The 22,136-nt window shown below is 42.3% G+C and overlaps 1 protein-coding gene across 2 annotated transcripts; it reads left to right on the top strand.

Moving 5' to 3' along the window:
- Nucleotides 1–1,998: 1,998 nt before the first annotated feature.
- acp1 (acid phosphatase 1) lies at nucleotides 1,999–20,949 on the top strand. 2 transcript variants are annotated; one of them, XM_083642811.1, is made up of 6 exons: nucleotides 1,999–2,055; nucleotides 3,790–3,863; nucleotides 5,596–5,709; nucleotides 13,694–13,755; nucleotides 15,748–15,853; nucleotides 20,608–20,949. In XM_083642811.1, the coding sequence occupies exons 1-6, from the start codon at nucleotides 2,013–2,015 to the stop codon at nucleotides 20,683–20,685; spliced, it is 477 nt and encodes a 158-aa protein (XP_083498937.1). In that variant the 5' UTR covers nucleotides 1,999–2,012; the 3' UTR covers nucleotides 20,686–20,949. The 2 variants fall into 2 exon arrangements, with proteins under 2 accessions (XP_083498937.1, XP_083498938.1); XM_083642812.1 differs by lacking the exon at nucleotides 5,596–5,709 and adding an exon at nucleotides 5,781–5,894 and having other exon boundaries at nucleotides 2,007–2,055.
- Nucleotides 20,950–22,136: the final 1,187 nt, after the last annotated feature.

The raw sequence follows: 22,136 nt of genomic DNA, 5'->3' as shown, positions 1-22,136 counted from the left end.
TTTTTTACTTATGTACCCCTTGAGCTGTTTTGACATGCCAATAGTAGTACCCCCTCATTCATGTGATGACTCTCCTAAATGGGCTCTATTCAACTCACATGAAGATGTTACAGTGCAGGTTAAGAGGTTAGAATGTTAAGATGTTACAGTACAGGTTAAGAGCTTGCATGGCATGCCCACACCCCAGGTCAGATTGGGCAAAAAATGTACATGGCGGTGGATCTGGGCAAGGTCATGGGCAGGTCATCAAGTCTTGGAACCACCTGGAAAATCCTGGAAACCACCGAACACCCACAACCCAGGTCAGATTGGATTGAAAATGTGCATGGCGGTGGGTTATGAGCCGGGCAAAGTTATGGGCAGGCCATCAAGTCCTGGAACCACATGGAAAGTCCTGGAATCCACCTCACGCCCCAGGTCGGATTGGGCTGAAAATGTTCATGGCGGTGTGTTATGATCCAGGGAAGGTCATGGGCAGGTTATTAGTATAGTATAGTAGTGTATAGTCCTGGAAACCACTTGGGCTCCTGCAAGACAGGGCCAGGAGGGTTGTCACGAAAGCTAAAATCTTATCAGATGGGGGCCCTGGGACAAAATCTTATCAAATGGGGGTCCGTGGTCTAATTTGTGTCAGTTAAGGAGTCCTTGAAGTGAAAAAGTTTGAGAACCAGTGTATTGTCTTGTCTTGTCTTGTCTTGCATGTGTGTAGTTTTGAAGTCCGTATTGGTATTGGTATTTGGTTTTTCTAAAGACACAATCTGAAAAGAAATCAGCTCTTCATGTTGAGAAAGAGTTGTTCCAGCACAACACACGACTCCGCCTCGCTCTGGCAGCGATGTATTTCCCAGCCAGCCAGCTGCTGGAGGTGTGGTGAGGTGAGATGAGGTGAGGTGAAGTGAAATGCAGTCCCCACAGATCTCCAACTAAGCGGTGACTCAATAAACAGCCCATTTGTCCAAATCAACTATTTGGAGCACTCGGAGTGAATAAAGATGTTCAGCGTACCATCATTTTCTTTTTATCTTTACCTCTGATGATATCCAATAAATCAAAAATGGCAACACCGACTGCGGTCTCACAACAGGCAGCTTTCTCTACTAATCATGATGGATGCTGTCAACTTCTGAAAGGGAGAGCTTGAACAAGGGAGGTCTTTATCTGTAAATTGCAACTGTGGGAATAACAAATATATCTTACTGTATAAAGCCCCTGCCACAGTGCAGTATTAGGTTGCACAACTAGGTGACACGTGATCTGTTGCTATAAACGTATTATTCTGTCAGAGTTATCCTCAAGTCAAAGCTGGTCCAACTGGCAGTTTGCCTGTGTCATAATTTAACTTTCATACCAAAAATGCTGCTGTAGATTTGAAGTAACTGAGGAACTCGTTCTTTGGCCTAACATAACTTGACAGGATATTTATACCAGTTTGGATTGGACTGAATCTCTCACATAATTGCTGGGGCTTAAGTCAGTCTTACTTTGGGAAATCCATCCTTAAATGGGATAAAATGAACACTTGAGGTGCCCTCATGGATCCTTTAATAAGATGTTCTGTGCCCTATTTTGAAAGCTTTCGCTTTAGGATATCCTGACTGAGTAATGCCTCCCAGAGTCATGGTATGAAATATCATCAGTCATTAGAAAATCCTGAGAGACCATGTTCTAAATTAAACATAACCCCAACACTTGCCAACTCTGAAGTGACTAATCTGGCAGTAAAAGAATATGCACAGTTAGGCTAGTGGCTTCTCATCAATGTGTGTAACATCATCCACAAGAAATGTTTTGTACTTTCTTTTTGCAAAAAAAGTATGCTTTATATTATATTCATTTGCAAAACCAGGTCAGATGACTTGGACACTGAAAGGGGCTGTGTATTCAGTTTATTACTCGACCATGCTCTTTACTTGTTAAGTTGTGTTGTCTGACTCTGTCCAAAAAAATAGTTTTGTTCAGGCACAAATTGGACACCGCCTCAACTCCAGCATACAGGACCCCCTCAGAGCAACATGGCGGCCAGCAGTGGGAAGTCAGTTTCGTTCGTATGTTTGGGTAAGAAACGTCTATTTAAACGGAAATAAAACTCATGGAAATGTAAACAATAAACAGTTTGACTAGTAATAACAAATAAAAAGAAATACTGAAATGTCATTAGATTTAGCAACGACATCATGTTAGCTGCTGCTTAGGCTGTCAAATGAATGACAACAGGCTAACGTCAAGTGCCTGAAGTTAGCCTTAACCCTCAATAGGCTTATCAAACTAGCTAATTTAATGTGCTGGTAATTTTGCGACTTGGTTAATTTCAGCTAGGGTGCGGAGTTCATAACATCGATGTTCGTAGGCTAGCATGGGGTTTGATAACCGAACATATGACCTTTGCCCCGACACTTACGTTAACGTTACGTCACACTCCGTTGTGTTTTTACTTTTTAAACAATAAAGATGTGCAAATTGTGACAGACAATAACACAGCACCATACAAGAGAGCTATAAACAGAAATGAATGAAAAATGCAATAATACAATAATTAATGATTACAAATTGACATGTTAGAATATTAGAATAAAATAAATAAAAATAAGGATTCTTCTTGTTGTTTTATCTGGTATGTGTGATGTGAACTTCCCATTGCTCATTAGAAATAATGATAGAACCTGCACACACTTAAGCTCTAAAGAATGCTTTACTTCTTACGTAAGATGACTGATGAAGAGCTGAGGCTCGAAACGTTGTCTGATTTTTAAGAAGTGAAGCATTCTTTAGAGCTTAAGTGTGTGCAGGTTCTATCATTATTTCTACTGTATTTGTATCTAACCCAGCACCCCTCGTGATGTGCGTATTTTTTCATTTTTCATGAAACTTCCCATTGCTCCTCGGTCTTTTAGTTGAATAAGTAAAAAAACAACAACAGTGAAATAGCGCGAAATGAAGTATTTATATGCCGAATTTGCGAGTGGCCAACATTTCCAAGATTTCAAAATGGGATTTGACACGATGAATGGTACGGATCTTGGCTGCTAAGGATGCAGACGGTGTTTATTGCTCTTTTATGGCTTTAATGCTGTCAGCTTCAAATGGAATTACAGGATCCAAAGGTTGATTGTGCCATATCCTTCCAAACAGAGGATTGAGTCCTGGCTTAATTTGACGTTGTGTTATACTTAGAAGTTTTACCACAGTGTACTTTCTGCCAAACAGTATTGCATCGTGACGTGAGGGATGTGGATGTGGCGTTCAAGTAAACAGTGGTCTATGAGTGAACACAGAAACCCTAGTTTTATGGAAGTTGGAGAAAAAACAACTTTTCCCACATATCCTGTGCCAGTGGCCAATTCCTGACAGACTTTTTTGATGCAGTCTGCAGTGTTTTGCAAAAGTGTTTGACAAGGTTTCTGCTTAAAGGCAAGCCATGTGAATTCATTCATTTTTGCCAAGCTAAAAATAAATTTTCATATCGATGTGTGTCAGATTTAACAAGGTACATTACAACATCTGCTACCCCTGGGACTGATATACTGTATGTAATAATCATGTAGTACATCTATATATATATATATATATATATATATATATATATATACATATATATATATATATATATATATATACATATATATATATATATATATATATATATATATATATATATATATATATACGGTATATATATATATAGTATTACAGGTTGCTGTCTGACTGTGAATAAACTAATTGATAAGTGCAAATGTGATTAACACACGGATTGAGTTTTAACCTATTGTGTTGTCACTTGGTTTTGAACAGGGAATATCTGTCGATCCCCCATTGCTGAAGCAGTCTTCAGGAAGATGGCGACAGACTCTGGTGTTGTTGATAAGGTGAGCTCAAGATTATGCTGTTGACCAACTCCAAATTAGACTGTAAGTGCATTATGACAACTAAGCATTTTTCTCATACAAGTGAGAGATGTAACTGATGTTCCTGACGGCCATAGATCATTTTGCCTGCTAATATTCATTTAGAGTTTGCCCCTTATTAGACACATGCTCAGCTGCAGCAGTTTTGGCAGTTTATTTTCTATTACATCTTTTTCAACAGTGTTGCTGAATCAAGGTAATTGTTGAGCCATCACAGATTCAGAAACTAAACAGAATTAACTGTATCAACCAGCATGATGTTTAAGACACACTCAGTGACGTGACTTTACATATTTTTACGGTACATAAATGTTTTCAAAATATGCCTGCAGTAAATATGAATGTTTTAACACACTGTGTAGTGTATGTTCACTGGACAGTCAAAGCCAGGTTAGCGTCATCCCAATAGCATTAGCATTATGCATTCTAGTGTGCTGTATACTGGCTACTGGGACAGTCTTCACAAGGGTACAGTAATTTTGTGGAAGAGCTTAATTTCCAGAAGTTGGTGTAATAGTATAGCCTTATTATTAAGGCTTCACAATTAATTGTTTATAATGTATACCATGACTTTTTTCTACAGTTCATAATCATAGTTGGCTTTAATAGCAATATTGATGTTTCATTAAACATTAAAACATCTGCTGTAGTTGAACATGGTGAAGAGTCTTCACTGAAGACATTGATATAAGATTCCAAAATTGCAGTAAAATAACTTGGTTGGTAAAATGATCAAGGCTGGGGGAAAAAATCAAGACTTGGCTGGCGACTGCATCCTCTGAAGATCATGAATGAGTGCAGGATGTATTTGACTTTTTTTGCCTACTGCTGATTCTGTCCTCAATAGCACACCAGCGTCCTGCTTATGCAACGACGTTTGTATGTCTACGTTTGTATTAGGGATGCACATTTTCGACAAATTCCAAACTCATTCATTCATTGGTAACGTTAACGAGCATTGTTCAAGTGATTGTTGTTGTACGTGCGTCGCAACTCTTCCTCTTCCTCGCTGATGGTGGGTTGCTCCAGGTTTGAGGAAGAGGAGCCAGCCAATTTATCCGAATGAACACTGTTCAAGTAGAGCATCTTATAACTTGTCTGAAAAGGGCTATAGTGATGTAGCCGAGTGTCCGGGTCCGCCTATTACTTACACTTTGTTAATAAAACAATAAACGAGAGTCAGGCTGTAACGTTATAGCACGTTTCCACATTTCTTCTCAGACAGCTAGCGCCTAGCGTTGGCACACTAGTCAACACCGGCTCTTAACAACATAAGTCCCCCACTTCCTGTTTTACGGCAACTCTGAGGGGACATCCACAGAGCCTCGCATACACACTGAACAGTCTGTTACAGTGATATCATTGGGCCCTCTGGAGGATAATTGAAAAATGATTTGAAAACACCGTTCTACTGACAGAATGCACGTTGCTTTTTGTTTTGTTTTGATCGAGTAATTTTTCACATGCTCGAGTAAATCCTTAACGAGCGAGTAATCGAGCTTTGATTAATTGTGTGCATCCCTACTGTGTATCTGTATGTGCGTGTGTGTGAACCAATTTTGCTGTGTGTCTGTCTGTCTGTACGGTACGTGCATGCATGCATGCATGCATGCGTGTGTGTGACTGTGTGTGTGTGTTTCTGTGTGTGAACCAATTTGCTGTGTTGTTGTTCCCGGTGCTCTGCTCTGCCTAGTGGAGGATAGACAGTGCTGCCACCTCCACCTATGAGATAGGAAGCCCTCCAGACCACCGCGGCCAAGCCTGCATGAAGAGGCATGACGTGCCCATGAGGCACGTGGCCCGGAAGGTACGCCCACACACCTCTACTTCCTGTCTTAGCCGGAGCTAGCCCCCCTTTTGTCTTCTCTGTTGTTGCAGTGGGTCATAGACAGTGGTGCCACGTCTGACTGGAATACAGGCAGCTCACCGGACGCCCGTGGTCTGGCCTGCCTAAGGAAGCATGGCATTGAAACCAGCCACAGGGCCCGACAGGTACAGACAGATGTCCCGTGGGTTGTGGGTCCCCTCGGCTTTGTGTGTGTGTGTGTGTGTGTGTGTGTGTGTGTGTGTGTGTGTGTGTGTGTGTGTGTGTGTGTGTGTGTGTGTGTGTGTGTGTGTGTGTGTGTGTGTGTGTGTGTGTGTGTGTGTGTGTGTGTGTGTGTGTGTGTGTGTGTGTGTGTGTGTGTGTGTGTGTGTGTGTGTGTGTGTGTGTGTGTTGTTAAGAAGAGCTAGGGCACCAAATCTACTCACATCAGTGCAGTCATTCCACCACAAAGTAAATACATAGTAATTATTCCTGTAATTTTAATTAGTCGTCATAGTATGTCGTCATTCACCAGTTGACAAGAGAGCTGAAGAATTAGAGGGTGCAATTAATTGCTTAGTTGAACGTTGTCCAAAGTTTCAGAGCTCAGATAATCTTTGGGCCATGAATCGAGTTCAATATTGGTGAGAACCTGTCATTACTCTCAAACTCAATCAATCCTGCACACTGACATAAAAGTATATACAGTACTGTATACAATTCATGATGATATGAATCGCAGTTTAAATCACAATTGCAATATTCTGTCAAATAATCACAATAAGGATTGTTTTGTCAATATCTTTCAGCCCTAGCGGATGCTTTTTGTGTGTATGTTTGTCTGTGTGGCCAAGCCTACTGTACGTGTTTACATACAGTATATAGCTACGTACAATGATGGCATGAATGGTGTGTATGAAATATTTCTGGATGACAAAGCCGATTATAGCAGTCACGTTATCACCTTGCAGCAGCATGTGTTTTTACATCCTGAAACTGGCTTTAAATCACACCAAGATGTTTGTGCGTGTGGGACCTCCGGCCCTTATGCTGCGCTGGCCTGGCCCATGCCCAATAAAACACCTACTCCCCCTCCCCTACCCCCCTAAAACAGGGGGGGGGGGGGGGGGAGGCATTTTTCAGTATTTTTCTTGACAGCGCGCATGGCTTGGGATCTGCTGTCTTATTTGTCCATCTCTCTGCAAACACACTCAGTCAGACCCTAATCTAATTCTAATCTCCTCAAAGCAGGGATGGAGACACCCAACCCTTGGCCTAAAGCCAGCCCACAATCCACAAAATGAACTCTGACAAGCACCCTCTCTTTCCTCTTTTCCTTTATCACTTTACCTTTTTGTATCACTTGCTTTTTCTCCCACCCTCTGGATTTGTCCTCCCTTTCTGCTCTTTCACTCCCCCCCCCCCCCAACCCCTTTCCTCTGTGAACTTTGCTGAACTTCCACTACTGCCAAGCAGTAGAAGTGTCCAAGCAGGCTAGCCAAGTGGGAGATCATTTGGTATCCCCACATAAACAAATGTGCTTGTTTTGTAAAGGAGGCGGCTCTAACGTGCCCCATAACAGATGTGTGTAGACTGTAGAGTGTTTTATGGCTTATCAGAAATTGCACCTCAACGTTAGATTTAACATAGGTGAATTTTAACTTTCATACTCATGAGTCAACTAGGGATGCACAATATATATCGGTGCTGATAATAAATGATCGACTGATAATGGGAAATTAATATTTGTCGGCTATTATCCATATCGGTCTACTATATGCCTTTTGTCATTTTGTTTTATCTGCAGACTAAACCGCCATAAGCTTCTATAAAAGCCTTTATTTTATTGAGTGATCCACTTTACTAATAACCTCCTGTATTTAATACATTAACATGTCTGATTTGACAGATTATATCAAAGCATTTAATTTAAATTCTTAGGTCAAATGCTCTATAAAAGCCAATGTATGTTTGTGAAGTTTATTTTGATGTACTATGCTTAGGGGGGGATTACATTGAGTCACGACTGTTCTTTGTTTTTGTTGTGTTCACAATAGTGATGTCAGATTTGGTTTGGTCAGAGCTATGGAATATTACAGCATCCATCTTTGCTCATTACATTTGAGCCTTTCTTCCCCTCAGGTGTGCATAAACTACAGCATCTGAACTTCTTTTTAAAATACAAAAACATTGAAACTATCGGTTATCTTATCGGTATCGGCCATGAGAAGCAGGTCATTATTAGTTATCTGTATCGGCTGAAAAAAATCCATATTGTGCATCCCTAGAGTCCACCTTTGGAGAATGAGCTTTGCCTTTAGCTAAATTCCATCATTCTGTTGTCATTACATCTAACTTCATCTATCATCACTGAGGTCTTGATTTAGCACAGAGCAGCTTCTTATATGCTCCGAGCTCTATACCTTCCTCAATGCACTGTGGATTCCATTACCATATAAAGTGAAAATCCACTCCGCTAAAATCTAAATCAGATGTTAATCCTATGATTTCTAGTTCATTCAGCACCTGTGAATGTGAGCAACTCTCTCAACAATAGGAACCAGATGAAAGGAGTCTCTAAACCGTGACACCATCAAGAAGACACAAAACCTGTGAATACTGTCAAAAGTCAACTTTCTTTATTCATAAATTGTTTGTTTGAGCTTTTACATCCAGATGACTTGTAGTAGCAATGTAGTCTCTCCCCAGACTCAAATATGAATGGCTGTGCTGTGTGCTCCACATACTACATACAGTAAATGAGTCTGTGCCTGTGCCACTTTGCAGCCCGCGCTGCTGTGTTGAGGGCGGGTCTACGGCTCAAAATTGATTGCCCCAAAAGAGTGCCCCCTCAGCAAACGCTGCCCCTCCATTGATTCTGAAGGCCTTCTACATGTCGAGGGACGCTTGAAGAAGGTGCAGCTCATGCCCGAGGAATGTGAGCTAATCATCATTCCTGGCAGAGAGACCATGTCACATCCCTGCTCATCAAACACGACCACGACGAGAAAGTCTGCCATCGAGGACGGGACTTAACGTAAGGAGCTTTAAGGGCTGCAGGTCTTTGCGTTGTTGGAAAGCAGTCTGTCAGCAGCGTGATCCACAATTGTGTGATATGTCGGAGGCTGCATGGCAAACAGGAAGAGCAGAAGATGGCGGACCTTCCTGCCGATCACTTGAGCACAGATCCTCCGTTCACCTTTGTAGGATTAGACGTGTTTGGGCCATGGTGTGTCACCCCTAAGGACATTATCTTCACCCCTGCTATGCTCTTAACGCCGAAAGTTGGCATGCTTCCAGTTCCCTGTGGCAGTCTTGATGATGGTGACCCCTTCAGACTTCTGTGGCACCAAGTTAAAAGTTTAGCCAACACATTCTGGGAAAGATGGAGGAGAGAATACCTCAGCGGCCTCCAAGGTCGATGGAAATGGAGGACGGAAAGATCAAATCTGCTGGACGGAGATGTCCTGCTGAAAGACAACCTAGTCAAGAGACGGGACTGACGACAGGCCCACAGGACCGATCACAAGAACTTCTCAGAGTGACGATGGAAAGGTCAGAAAGGTTGATGGGAAAATTGTCAGACGGTGTGCCAAAACTGTTCTCAAGGCCAGTCTCTGAAGCCATTTGTTTGTTACAAAAGATACACAGAGACACTACCCTTGACTGAGTGCAATAATTCCATTGTATTGTATTGCCATTTGCACATTGCTGCTGCACATCTTGCCCTGACTGCACCTTCTGACGAGTGGTGCTATTTTATTTATTCTATTTTATTTCTTTTCGATTGTGTTTTTCACTGTTGTTTGCCTTATTTACATACTTGTATACACATTTACTGTTGTGATTGTGTTCCTACTGTACTTACACTATGTCCTGTAATGGAGCCCCCTAGCATAAGAATTTCACACGTGCGTACTTGTACAACGGAGTGACAATAAACATCTTGAATCTTGAATCCATCAGTAGCTAACGAATAGAGCTCTCCATGGTGCTGAACCTAGGTTGATTCATTTTGCCCACTAATTAGCCATTTTTGCCCGTTGAGTCGGCCCTAATGACCTAATTCAGAGATCTGGCTGCGTTAGGTCACCTGTAGGGGGTGTTCTTTACACTTCCTGAAAAATTCAGCACGATCGCACCTAAAATGGCATAGCTGTGACCAAACACAATTCACGGAGACTTCACATTATTATTATAGGATGAGTAAATTGATTGAAGTTGTATCTCTTTTGGGTTTTTGCCATTTGTGCGAGTTCTGTATCTATGGTAATTCTTGCAATATTCCATCACTCGTTGGGTATATAAGTCGGGATACGAAAATGCTGTTATCATAAATGTTAATTTGTTGTACACAATACATTTACACTAGATTTCTCTGTGTGAACGCCCAACCTTAAAGTTCAAATTGCGCCTATGGCTACAACATTGATATGAGATATCAATCATTATTAAAAAAAAACCCATCAATTAGAACCCCCTTCACAACGACATAATATCTCTTCTTCATGGGTACTTCAGGAGCGTTCTCTCAGTACCAATTCCTCATTTACAGTAACAGCCTCCAAGCTCACTGTCAGTGAGGCATTTCAGAAATCAAACCTAGGCTCATGTCTGCCTTGTGAGGGGGTTCGCATAAAGCACTGTTTTGTGTGTGTGTGTGTGTGCAGGGATCGCGGAACCGCCCGGGCCACCCGGGCCGCGGCCCGGGTACTTTTCAGTTCCCCCAAATTTTTTTTTTTTTTTTTTTTAGATTTTTTTTTTTTTTTTAGATTTTTTTTTTTTTTTAGATTTTTTTTTTTTTTTAGATTTTTTTTTACAATTAAACCTCATTTACTTATTACACTCGACTGGTTGTTTTTCAGATGTGATGTGAATCTAAAGTGAACCTAACAAGTCAGATCCACTATAAATGTTTTTCAGTAGATGCTGTGATGTAGCCACAAGAAAGGTGCAATATTAATGTTTTTCAGGAGATGGCGATGTTGCTAGCTATAGGTTCTAAACAAGAAATGTGGTTCAAATGTTTACAGTAGTTTTCCTTTCTTGCTGCACTACAATGTTACAATGCTGTGAGACAGGCCCGGCGTTGGAGGGGGGAAACTGGCCCCCCCATTCTTTTTTTTTCTTTTTTTTTGTGTGTGTGCTAAAAACGTTTTTCCGTTTTTCTGTTTTAAAGTTTAAAACGGAATCTGGCTGTCATTAGGCATTGATTAACTGAATGCTATTGCTAACTGTTACTTTGAACCTCCATTTGCAATGATTCTGGCTGGATATTAATTAACTATTGTAAATTTGTCACAATGAATGCAATTTGTGCACAATGTGTAAATACATTTAATATTAATTGTTTAGGCCTATTTGTAAAGTCACAACACATTAGAGATGTCTGTAGTTCCTCATAGATTTAGCCTCTTCCTTTTGCTCTCAAATGCACCAGTTTGACGAATTTTACTTTAAAATGTACAAAATCTTCTTCCGGGGGAGAATCCCCCCGGACCCCCCTTGGCCCCCCCAAGCTAGGGGCAGGCCCCCTCTGTAATTTGGTTCTGGAGCCGGGTCTGCTGTGAGACGGAGCTAAACACAAAAGATGCAATATTAATAGTTTTTCATGAGATACTCAGTATTTAATATTAATACTAATACTAATAATAGAAAAGGAGAAGATACTGAATAATGACATCACAACAGTATAATCCTAATGTTAATTTAAAATTAAATATTCTTCTAAATATGGATAAAAGTCCAAAAAACATAAAATTTTCTTCAGCGCTGCCGAGATTCCATTCCTTACAGCACCCCCTACTTAATAATAGTTCCAGCGCGGCTGCAAAAATATGGTGGCGCATTGTGTCAAGTGTACTGGCTCGGGGAACGGTCCGGCCCCCGGTCCCTTAGGTTTCTGACAATGTGGCCCCCTGAACAATTTAGTTGAATAGCCCTGCTGTAAAACCCAGTCGCCCTCATATTCTGGTTTATTTCAAGAAAAACATTTTGGCTAGTTGAAATTAATTGGCTCCTAACTTTAAAATCTAGCAGCCATATTGGCTGGTGATAAAAAAAAGTTGAATCTCAAACCCTGCAGTGAGAGCAGGTGGTGACATAGGAGTGAGTGAGAAAAGGAGCAAATATATGATTGTTAAGACTGAATACTGACATCACAAACGTCTAATCCTAATGTTAATTTAAAATGAGATATTCCTATATGAATCTGGCTTCAAACGACCAAAATCTTTATATGATGATAATAATAATAATCAATGATGGTGGTTCACAGACGTGTGTGTGTGTGTGTGTGTGTGGGGGGGGGGCACGCCCCCCCGACGGGGGGACACACACCCCCGACACGCCCCCCGGCCCCCCCAAGTTCAGATGCGTTCCGCTATCCCTGTGTGTGTGTGTGTGTGTGTGTGTGTGTGTGTGAGTGAGAGAGAGTGAGAGAGCAAGATGGACAGGCGTGGTAACTGCGGTTTCGCCGCCACAGACCACCCTGTGTGACGGTGTGTGTGAGAGCACATGTGTATTTTCATGCATTAATGGGGGAGCACATTTGTGTATCTGTGCTTACGTTGTAATGGAAAATACAGGGGTGAAATGCTAGCGACTGCAACCAGAAACTAATACAAACATGATGGATTCTGCCAGGTTTTAATAACAATCAGAACAAACAGATCTCATCCTATGTTCTGTCTATGGTTAGTCTCTCCCCAGACTCAAATATTACGTTGAATCACTGCGCTCCGCATACTACATAAATGAGTCCGTACCACTTCACTTGAGGGCGGGTCTAGGGTATGTTGAAACTGAATGAGTGACAGGTCGTAGCACCAATGAGAGAGCGGTTTGAAAAATGGGCTGGGCCTCCCCTCCCCTGTCGTCTGATCCCAAAGTCGTTACTGATTGGGGAAGACTGAATCCACCGCTGGCCAATCACTGGCCAAGTGAACGGTTCACTTCCGACCCCAGCTGGCTGAGGGAAAGTGTCCCAGACCCAGAGAGAGATCTGCAGCATGCAGTAACGTAGTGTATCAGCGTAAGAACTCTCATGGGTCTGGCGTTGAGACTAGTCTATGGTCTACTTATCTGCAGTTACATGAATTAGCCTAGCTGTCTGTCTCTGTGATCGGATGTGTCCATACTGTATGTAGACATCTAGAGCATAGCAGGCATCTTATCCATGGTTGCCTATCTCTTCGGTGGTGGATGAGTTGAGTTCCCTCCCCCTCCCTCCCCTGATATGTGAAGCACTTTGAGTGTCGCGAAAGGCGCTATATATAATATAAATTATTAATTATTCTTCTCATTTTCCACTTCTTCTGTCATTTGTCTCCCGGGGCCCTTGCCTCTGTTACATGAATTAGCCAAAGTGTCTGTGATCGGATGTGTCCATATGTAGACATCTAGAGCATAGCAGGCAGCTTATCCATGGTTGCCTGTTGCCTGTCTCTTCTTCTCATTTTCCACTTCTTCTGTCATTTGTCTCCGGGTGCCCTTTCCTCCTCCTGGTCATTCCTCCTTGACCTTTCCTCCTCCTGGTCATTCCTCCTTGACCTTTCCTCCTCCTGGTCATTCCTCCTTGACCTATCCTCCTGGTCATTCCTCCTTGACCTGTCCTCCTCCTGGTCATTCCTCCTTGACCCTGCAAAAGCCTTAAAAACTAGTTAAGGGGCTGCCTGTTTTTCATTGCTGCTTGTTTCATCAAATCATCACTGAGCATGTCAAACTTGTTGCACAAGCCCCTCCGCATACTTACAGATGTGCTGCTTTGATCCCCCGATGCACTCTTCTCTCTCTCTCCCCTCCCTCCCTCCCTCTCTCCCTCCCTCTCCGTCTGTCTCTAACCCAACCCGCTTTCCTCTTGGGCACCAATCCTGTCTGTTTCTTCCCCCCCTCACAGCAGATTTTTGGAACAATCTCTGAAGGACCAGAGAGAAGCTCTGCTCTTTTTAACATTTGTTTTGTGTCTGTGTTTCCCTCCCACTTCCAGGTGACCAAGGACGATTTCATGAGCTTCGACTACATACTCTGCATGGATGAGAGCAATTTGAGGTACAGATATTTTGGCCCAGAGCAAGTAGTGTTTATAGATCATAGTTGAGAAAAACTGGTTGCTTCCTCTTGACACATGCACAGTTGCCAGCATCTTCTTTTCACCTGGTGGGAGGATCACACTATTCCCACCAGTTCCCTTCCGCACCGAACAGGCACCCCGACCGACCAGAGGAGGCGCTAGTGCCAGGACACATCCCCTTAATCCGGCTTCCCACCCACAGACACAGCCAATCGTGCCTGTATGGACGCCTGACCAAGCCGGAGGTAACACAGGGGCGCGAACCTGCGACCCTTGTGTTGGTAGGGAATCTACCGCTACACTACCCAGACGCCCATGAATAGTTTGTAAATAACTACCTGAACCACATAACCCAAAGTAGTACTAGTACTTTGGGTCATGCTGAAAAAGCATAAAATACCACCTACTGCAAATTGTAGTTAAACTAGTCATTGAACTACATGTAGTTAACTACTCCCAACGCTGCTTAAAAAAGTGCTTGGTCCAAGGGAATTAAGTTATTAAAACGTGTGAAAAATGTGATTCTGCTGTTATTTACTCGTCCCTCAAAGAGCTTACACATAGTAATTACTGCTCCATCCTGCATATTAACGGTTGCCTTGGCTTGGGTCAAAAAACATTTGCCTTAGAGGAGGTCAAGCAAGGTGCCGTGCGCCCGCTAACTGACTTCAGAGGCATGAGTGCTACTCCTTCACATATAAACGCACACATGAAAGTCAGTGCAAAACATTGAGCTATACCTAACGCGTAGGTTAATGTCTCCCTTTAATGAGCAATATCCTTTCTTAAGCTCTTTCTAGAGGGCAGGGGGAGGGATATTTTTTGCTACTTTGAACGTTTTGAGATCACATGCCTATGGCGGATCTGATCTGTAAGCAGCTTACTGAGTTCTTTGGATGCCTCGTCTTTGCTCTTTGGGGTGGGTTTTTTCCTTTCTCCCTCTTTTTTTCTCTTCCACAAGTGTTAAGCTGGCCAGACTGAGAAAAAGACCCCGGGTCCTGGACAAAGGGGTACCCTGTCCGCGACTAATTCCCTCCCCAGAATCCATCTCATTGTCGTCAATTAGTAAGATTTGATTATTTGGTCGACCCCCCCCCCCCCCTGTTTGAGCTAGAGTTTTGCTGGATCAGGCCAGGTTTGAGCTCTGCTTAAATAGGTCAAGGTGTTATGTACATCCACCGTAGTGTCAATCACCTCTTCGCTCTCTTGAACCTAGGCCAGCTCCAAATGGATGAGACCAGTCAATGGTGATGCTTAGGGGGGGGGCGGGGGGGAATTAATCGTGTTTGGTGTCAGTATGATGGGAATGTTCTGTTGTCAGATTCCATCCAGTCTTGGAGCCTGGCACAGTTCCCAGTATGGTACCAGTACCTTGCTAGTGTTGTGTGCACCAGTATCCTGTGTGTGTGTGTGTGTGTGTGTGTGTGTGTGTGTGTGTGTGTGTGTGTGTGTGGGGGTGGGAGTGGGAGTGGGGGTCCGGGGGGGAATGAGGGCGAGGGCATGAGCGTGAGGCTGTGGTGCCAGCTTGTTAGCCAGTCTTAGCAATATCTTGTAATGTTAACCGGAAACAGTCAATATATTGTGCTTGTAAGACTAAGCACTTGAAAATAAGCCCTAATCACTCCATATTGTGCACTAACGACTTTGCTATAAAACCCTGTGCAGTTATTTCCCAAGGCCTTTCCCTGGTCGTCATGGCAGCAGCATAGCATATGGGATACGTTTGTGTTTTCAACACTTTCCATTTGGGTTATTGTAATGGTGGGTTAGATGGGTTTCCCTATCCAATGGGTGGATAACATGTTGAGAAAATACTATATAACATAGTCTTTATTTTTATTTTTTAAATCCAAAACACACACTTATGAATACACACGGTATGAATTTGGACACATTACATCCTTTAATTGTCTTAAAGTTGACTTGTTACCTGTTCTGTTGAATTGACCGGTTTTCTCTTGTCCACACAGTGACTTGAAAAGGAAGGCAAAGTCTGTGAAAGACTACCGAGCAAAGATTGAACTCCTTGGTTCATATGATCCTCAGAAACAGCTGATCATCAAAGACCCATATTATGTAAGTGTTCAAGTAAACGCTTATATTGAATATTACTGGAGCGGCAGGACGGTGCAGCGGTAACAGAGACTGGGCGGGGAATTAACCCTGTTTTCCACACAAAACACAATGTTGAATTGTCATCAGTGTTAATTAGCCAAAAGTACTATTTGACAAACTCTGAGAGTGTAAAACATTCAACACTCGTCAACTTCAACCCAAAATCAACCATTTTTAACACTGGAAAATTGACTTTGTGAAGAAAGTAAAACGTCCTTCAATAGCCTATAAGCATGATGTACACTAACGAAAACTGTAAAAATCAGTTGTAGAGACACTGCAGAGCGCGTCATCATTCAGAAACCACGCCCAAAACAGGGGAAAACAGAAACCCCCCTCCAATCCTGGCGTTCTCCTACATGGCTGCGTGTTGCACAAAAAGATCGTATATACGGAAAATGAACACTCCAACTTACTTCCTTGACAGCTAGATCCACATTTTTCTTCTCGCCAATTCTCAATGGCTTCCTTGTATTGCTCAGGGGTATAAAAAAACTTTAACTGATGATTTTTTACATTTGTTGTGTGCGCAGCCCACCACACAACAGCTTTTAACTATGTTTAATTCAAGGAAAATGACGCTGGTCTATGGGAGTGAATGGAGCGATTTCCCCCGTGATGGGCGTGGCCTATTTCATGCAGTGTCTCTATAGTTTTATTGAAAAAAAATGACAGTGAATTGTTCATAACTTATGAATGGAAACACTGCAACAGAAATAACTAAGTCAAATTTTCCCTGAACGTTTGTGCACCTGCTACTTAAAATATATTATATGAGGCTATGATTTGAGTCAAATGGAGCCCATGAGAAAGACCAACACTGTCAAGAAAATGCAAAGGAAATATTAAGTGCTTTGTGGAGCAACTTGGGAGTTGATGTTAAAGACTTTGGGTTTGGACCGGCATCAAACTTCAGGTGCATGTGGTGGGTCTGGACAACGTTGGCTGTCCGCAGGCAGACTGGATCAGGCCCAGGCCCGGTTCATGTAATAATAAACTTGACTCCACAACACATTGGAGCGGACCACAGAAGTTGACGTATGGTTTCAGTAGCTGTGCTCCTCACACCGGTGAAATCATAGCAGTCACTCCTCGCTGACTCTTTTCATGCGATGCTTCATGCATACAATTAAGACAGAAGGAATTGTGAGTTAAGGTCCCTCAAGGTTGGGCTGCTCTGCCTTTCCAGCCCTGTCCACAGTCCACACCACAATGCAGTACTGCTCCAAAATTGTTATTTAGTTACTTGGACATTAATGTACAATTTCTAAGGTATTCAAAATCACTATGAAAGTCTCTCTTGTGGTCCCGATTTGGTTTGCCATCTCATGCTCCATGGCTCATTGAACTAAAGTCTAAAGTGCTTCCTCTGCAGCTGGAAGTTCTGCCAAACGCTTCGGATATACAGTAGGTCCCTGAGTGCCTTTTATTTTTATAAGAATTATTATGATTGAGTTATGGTTATTATTATTGAGAATTGGTTATGATTGAGAAAAGCACAAGCGGGGAAAGTGGAAGGGGTAGAGGTTTGGCATAGGGAAAGGTTGGTTAAACATTTCAGAATTGAAGGTCAATTGTTAATATATATTAAAAAGGACGTCTTAAAATTAGAAATGTAATTGAGCTCTTATAATTCTGGTCTGCATGTGTGTGTCTATATGTGCTTCTGTTAGCCAAACGCACTGCAGGCCTGTCGCCCTTCATAGTCCATGTGGTTTTGGAACCATGTAAATGCTCTGGGAGACTTAACAGTATTGGGCTGTGGTCCCTCGCCAGCGACCACAAGGCATGACAGCCAAGCCAAGCAGAGGACGAGAGCCAGACAGCAACTGTCTGTGTGTCAAGACAAATGGAGACACAAGTTCCCTCGTCTCTCCGGTTTGACGATGATGACAAGCTCACACAGAGCATAGTGTGAAAACTGATACAAGGTGGATGTTGGAGCATACTTTGGTTTTAGATTTTTTAACAACAGTTCCAGGTGTGGTTTTACAGACACTGCCAGCCATTCCAATATCGGATGACTGGCTAAGTGGTGCTGCTGCTGTCATATGTCAGCTGATTTTGTGCTCAATTGATCCTGAAGTCGATCCGTTTGAGTTTCAGGGATGGGTTTAAACGGCGCATGCCTGGTTGGGCCAAAATGTTGTTCATTGTATAGCTGCACTGGGCCTCATATGGCAGTGAGAGGCAACTTTTAGAATTATTTGACTTCAGTACTACCTACAACCTTTAGACTTCAAGGATAAGGCCAGTGTTTTTTAATGCATTGTTTACTGTCAACAAATCCTATGAAAATAACAGAATCGTCAATGATTTTGTTTTGCCAAGAAATCTCGTCCATGTAGCCGGTGCCCAATGAAGCCATGTACCAGTGTAACCTGCATTGTGTTGACAATAATCAATAATCAATCATTTTCACTCACAGTTCGATCCACCGATCTCCCGCTTGCAAAGCGCATGCGCTAACCGCAATGCCAAGAGAGCAGCTAGCAAGCTACCTTGGCAGAGCTGGTTAACATGCCTTTATACTGGGGAGAGATTTTAACCAACTTAGTCGCTACCACTCGGGACTTACGAGGACTCACATTCACTCGGTTACACTAGCAGCCGTGAAAATTCATTGTATTAAAAAATGATTACAAAAAAACACAACATCAAAGAGCCTAGCCGCTGCACTGGGCGGCCTATTATTTCATCATCATCATGATGCACAACTTAATTACCCGGCTGTAAACACTTTGCAATCTCAGGAAAGTAGTTCCATAGCACCGAAAATAGTCCCCGGTGTATTGAATTTGTTCCCATTTGAATTTGATTTGGTAATAACTAACAGATAACAGTCTGAATTTTCGTGGTAACATTTAGAGATTTTTAAAATGGAAACTATGTCTTTGTGAGCTGTATTTCCAGGTTTTTAGCTTAGAATTGAGGGCCAATGACTTCAGTGTTGACGGCTATTCGGCTAAAACGGTACACGGGAAGTCAGAAAGTAACGAGAGTTGATCAAACACATTGTTGATTTTGTTATTTTCATAGGATTTGTTGACGGTACGGTAAGCAATGCATTAAAAATCACCGCCCTTATTCTTTAAGACATCATGCAACGTGCTGCCAGTGAAGCGGACGCGGCACGCTCATGTTTACCACGGTCATGGTCTGTGATCACTTTAAACCAAGGACACGAGAGAGGGAACAAACGGATCTAACGTGGAGACTCCAGCTTTCTGGCTTTTGCTGGCTTGCTGCTGTTCAGTTCATCCCTTCCTGTGAATGGAGATAATTATGTAAAATCTACAACATGTTAGTGAGGCCGACAGGACCATTCTATCTCGTGCAGCAACACTTCCTGATTTTTTACTAATTGGATTTAGTACAAATCTCTGGAGGGACACTTTGGATGGCTACATTTAATTTGACCGAGGATTGACAGACAGCTACTACCGTAATCTTTGTACATTGCCTGAGATTTTGCGGTGAACCGACTGCCGATATAATAGATGAATTAAAAAAGGCTATACTTTGGCTCTGATGCAGCCGCCTCTCTCTGTCTGTATTAGTCCACACTCTGTGGTCTCAAGCGAAGTCCTGCCCACAGCACTATCTGATTGGTTACGTCACAAGTAATAGCCTATCAACACTGAAGGCTACTGTACCACTAGTCTCTCAAGCCAGACTTTCTTCTAATCTTTGAATACTCCATAAACAGTCTGTACGTCTGTCCATTCAAATTTAGCCGGAGGCAGAACGAAAGGAAGTTCAATGGTATTGACTACACATGTAAACATAACCGAGGCAGGTGATTGGGGAAATGAGCGGATCACCCGCCTTAAGGCGATACATCGTTTTTGACCAAATTTCCCCTCAGTGAAGTACAGACGGGTAGGCGGAAGTATTTGAACATTTCGGGAGCCATCACGTTTTAAGAGACTACTGCGCCACAGATCTGCCAACGACAACGAGCTACAACCCAATCTTCACCAAAACGAGCCACAAGAGAAGTGAATCTTACCCAGGTGGCATTTCAAGGACACGTTTAAATGCATTCTCCTTTCATTACAAACACAAGAAAACAGGAAGTCATAAAGAGGGTTGCCACAGGACCGGAGTGCTAGAGGTGCCTGAGCAAAAGCCCCACGACTTTTGAGATGTCGAGAGCAGAATTCAAAAAGCACTGTTGCTACTTTTGGCAGCAGATTGTTCCCTCAGGAAATGTATTATGTTACCCATGTGGGATCTGCAAAGTCGAGTGTGGGCTCAATTATAGGCGAAGTGTGTGGTTGGAGCCAACTGGCTTTAGTCTTGAGTTCTGTTTCATTACGAACAGACCAAGAAATTGGTCCTCAGAAGGTGAGTAGAAAAGAATGTATTGGTCGAGTAAGAAACTGACATTTTATTATGACTTTGGCTTTTGTGTTTTCAAAACAGTCGTATTGGATGTCAATAGTTTTCTAATACATTGGGAAATATGCGATAGCGGATACCAAGGACATACTGTTTCAGATAAGGAGAAATCTAGCGCGGCACCCCAATATTGCTTTAAAAAAAAAAGCGGTGTTGGTTTAATTTTGGGGGACTTTTTTTTTTGCCACTCTCAAAGCATTGCCAAACAAAAATGATGGTTTGTTTGACTTTCAGTGCTTGAAGAATATTTGAAGAATTTGCCTGAAATTCACTTCATTGTGTCTGTTGTTTTTGTCTGATTTGTTCCCAAGGGAAGTGACGAAGACTTTGAACAGGTGTACGAACAGTGCGTGAGATGCTGCAAAGCATTTTTGGAGAGCAACTCCTAACGACATCTGACGTCACTTGATCTGTCCCGACTGTTGGATGAACTTCAGAAATCGCGTCACTTCGGTTGCAATTATGCTTTGGCCGTGTCACAAGCAACTCATCAGTAGAGACCACTGTGGATCACAGTTCTTCAGTGTCGTCATTGTTAGAAAAAAAATAAAAAAATCCTGCATATACAGTAGAGTTAGACTAATGCTGCTTGGAGGCATTTGTTGACTGATACTTCAGGTGATTGTTGAAAATAAATACATTGATGAAGACTATTACGGAGATTTTCTTTTCCTCCCCCCCCCCCACACAAAACATGCATCTTTACAAAGTAGATGTAATTCAGACTAGGGCTGGGCAGTATATCGATATTATATCGATATTGTCATGAGACTAGATATCGTCTTAGATTTTGGATTTTGTTAAATCGTGATATTGCATAAGTGTTGTCTTTTCCTGGTTTTAAAGGCAGCATTACAGTAAACTGATGTCATTTTCTGAACTTACCGGACTGTCCTCGCTGTTCTATTATTTGCCTTTGCCCACTTAGTCATTATATCCACATTACTCATTGTGTAAATATTTTGTGAAAGCACCAATAGTCAGGGAAGCTAACTGTTTGCATTTTATTTTGATCAGTCTTGTTTTAGTAAAAGTGCTTGTGACATCTCACATATGACTGACTTACAACTGAATATTTAGCCCACTTCTTAGAAAACACAGATATATCATGTATCGCCATTTAGCCTAAAAATACAGAGATAGGATTTTTGGTCCATAATCGCCCAGCCCTAATTCAGATATAAGCCTAAGCACCTTTGTCAATATGATAAGGCTTCGGTATGAATGCAGATGATAGTGCATGACCGGAGATCTTGGGGGTTCATGGTGCAGGGTTAAAGGTCACTGGGGGTCAAAGTTAACACCAGCTTTAATGCTAATCTTGATGGGTATTTTGTTGGGTGTTTGGTGGGTTGAGTCACTTTCTTACTACTGCTTTTAGTGTTGCTGGAATGCAACTCCTTATACCTGACCTATAAATGCTATTCTAAAATATAAGCACAATTATTAGATTACCAGCTTTTTCAAATCTCGATAAAATTAGTTTTAATACCTACACTATCGATTTCTTTGAATAAAGCAATGACCAAAACATTGAAATCTGTCCTCACTGGCGACCACTGAAACCCCTCCTCCCTATTCTACTGTGTCTCTACCACTAACTTCCGAGATGAAGATCACAGCACAGCCCATACAGAATAAAAGCTCATGATATTGTGGTTTTGTCATAGTGAAAATAGGGAAAGGGCTGTAAAACATGAAGGAGGGGCATAGCGAGCATATTAGAGAAGCGGGCTTGTGACCAGCAGGTTGTCATAACTCCAGACAGGCTGGGAATGACCTTTCAGTTCCCTAGGCATTAACCCCCAACTTCTCCAGTAAAGCTGCTCGGTGCTCAGCA

This window comes from Poromitra crassiceps (assembly GCF_964638095.1).
Source record: "Poromitra crassiceps genome assembly, chromosome: 9".
NCBI classification, from domain to species: domain Eukaryota; kingdom Metazoa; phylum Chordata; class Actinopteri; order Beryciformes; family Melamphaidae; genus Poromitra; species Poromitra crassiceps.
The sequence above is the reverse complement of the archived record's forward strand: the minus strand, read 5'-3'. Positions and strand labels throughout refer to the sequence as shown.

What these genes read in the sequence shown, in the direction of transcription:
- acp1 (XM_083642811.1), top strand. Translation starts at nt 2,013, where the DNA reads ATGGCGGCCAGCAGTGGGAAGTCAGTTTCGTTCGTATGTTTGG. An exon ending in AGTTTCGTTCGTATGTTTGG is followed by an intron (nt 2,056 to 3,789) that starts GTAAGAAACGTC and finishes GGTTTTGAACAG; the next exon opens with GGAATATCTGTCGATCCCCC. An exon ending in ATGGATGAGAGCAATTTGAG is followed by an intron (nt 13,756 to 15,747) that starts GTACAGATATTT and finishes TTGTCCACACAG; the next exon opens with TGACTTGAAAAGGAAGGCAA.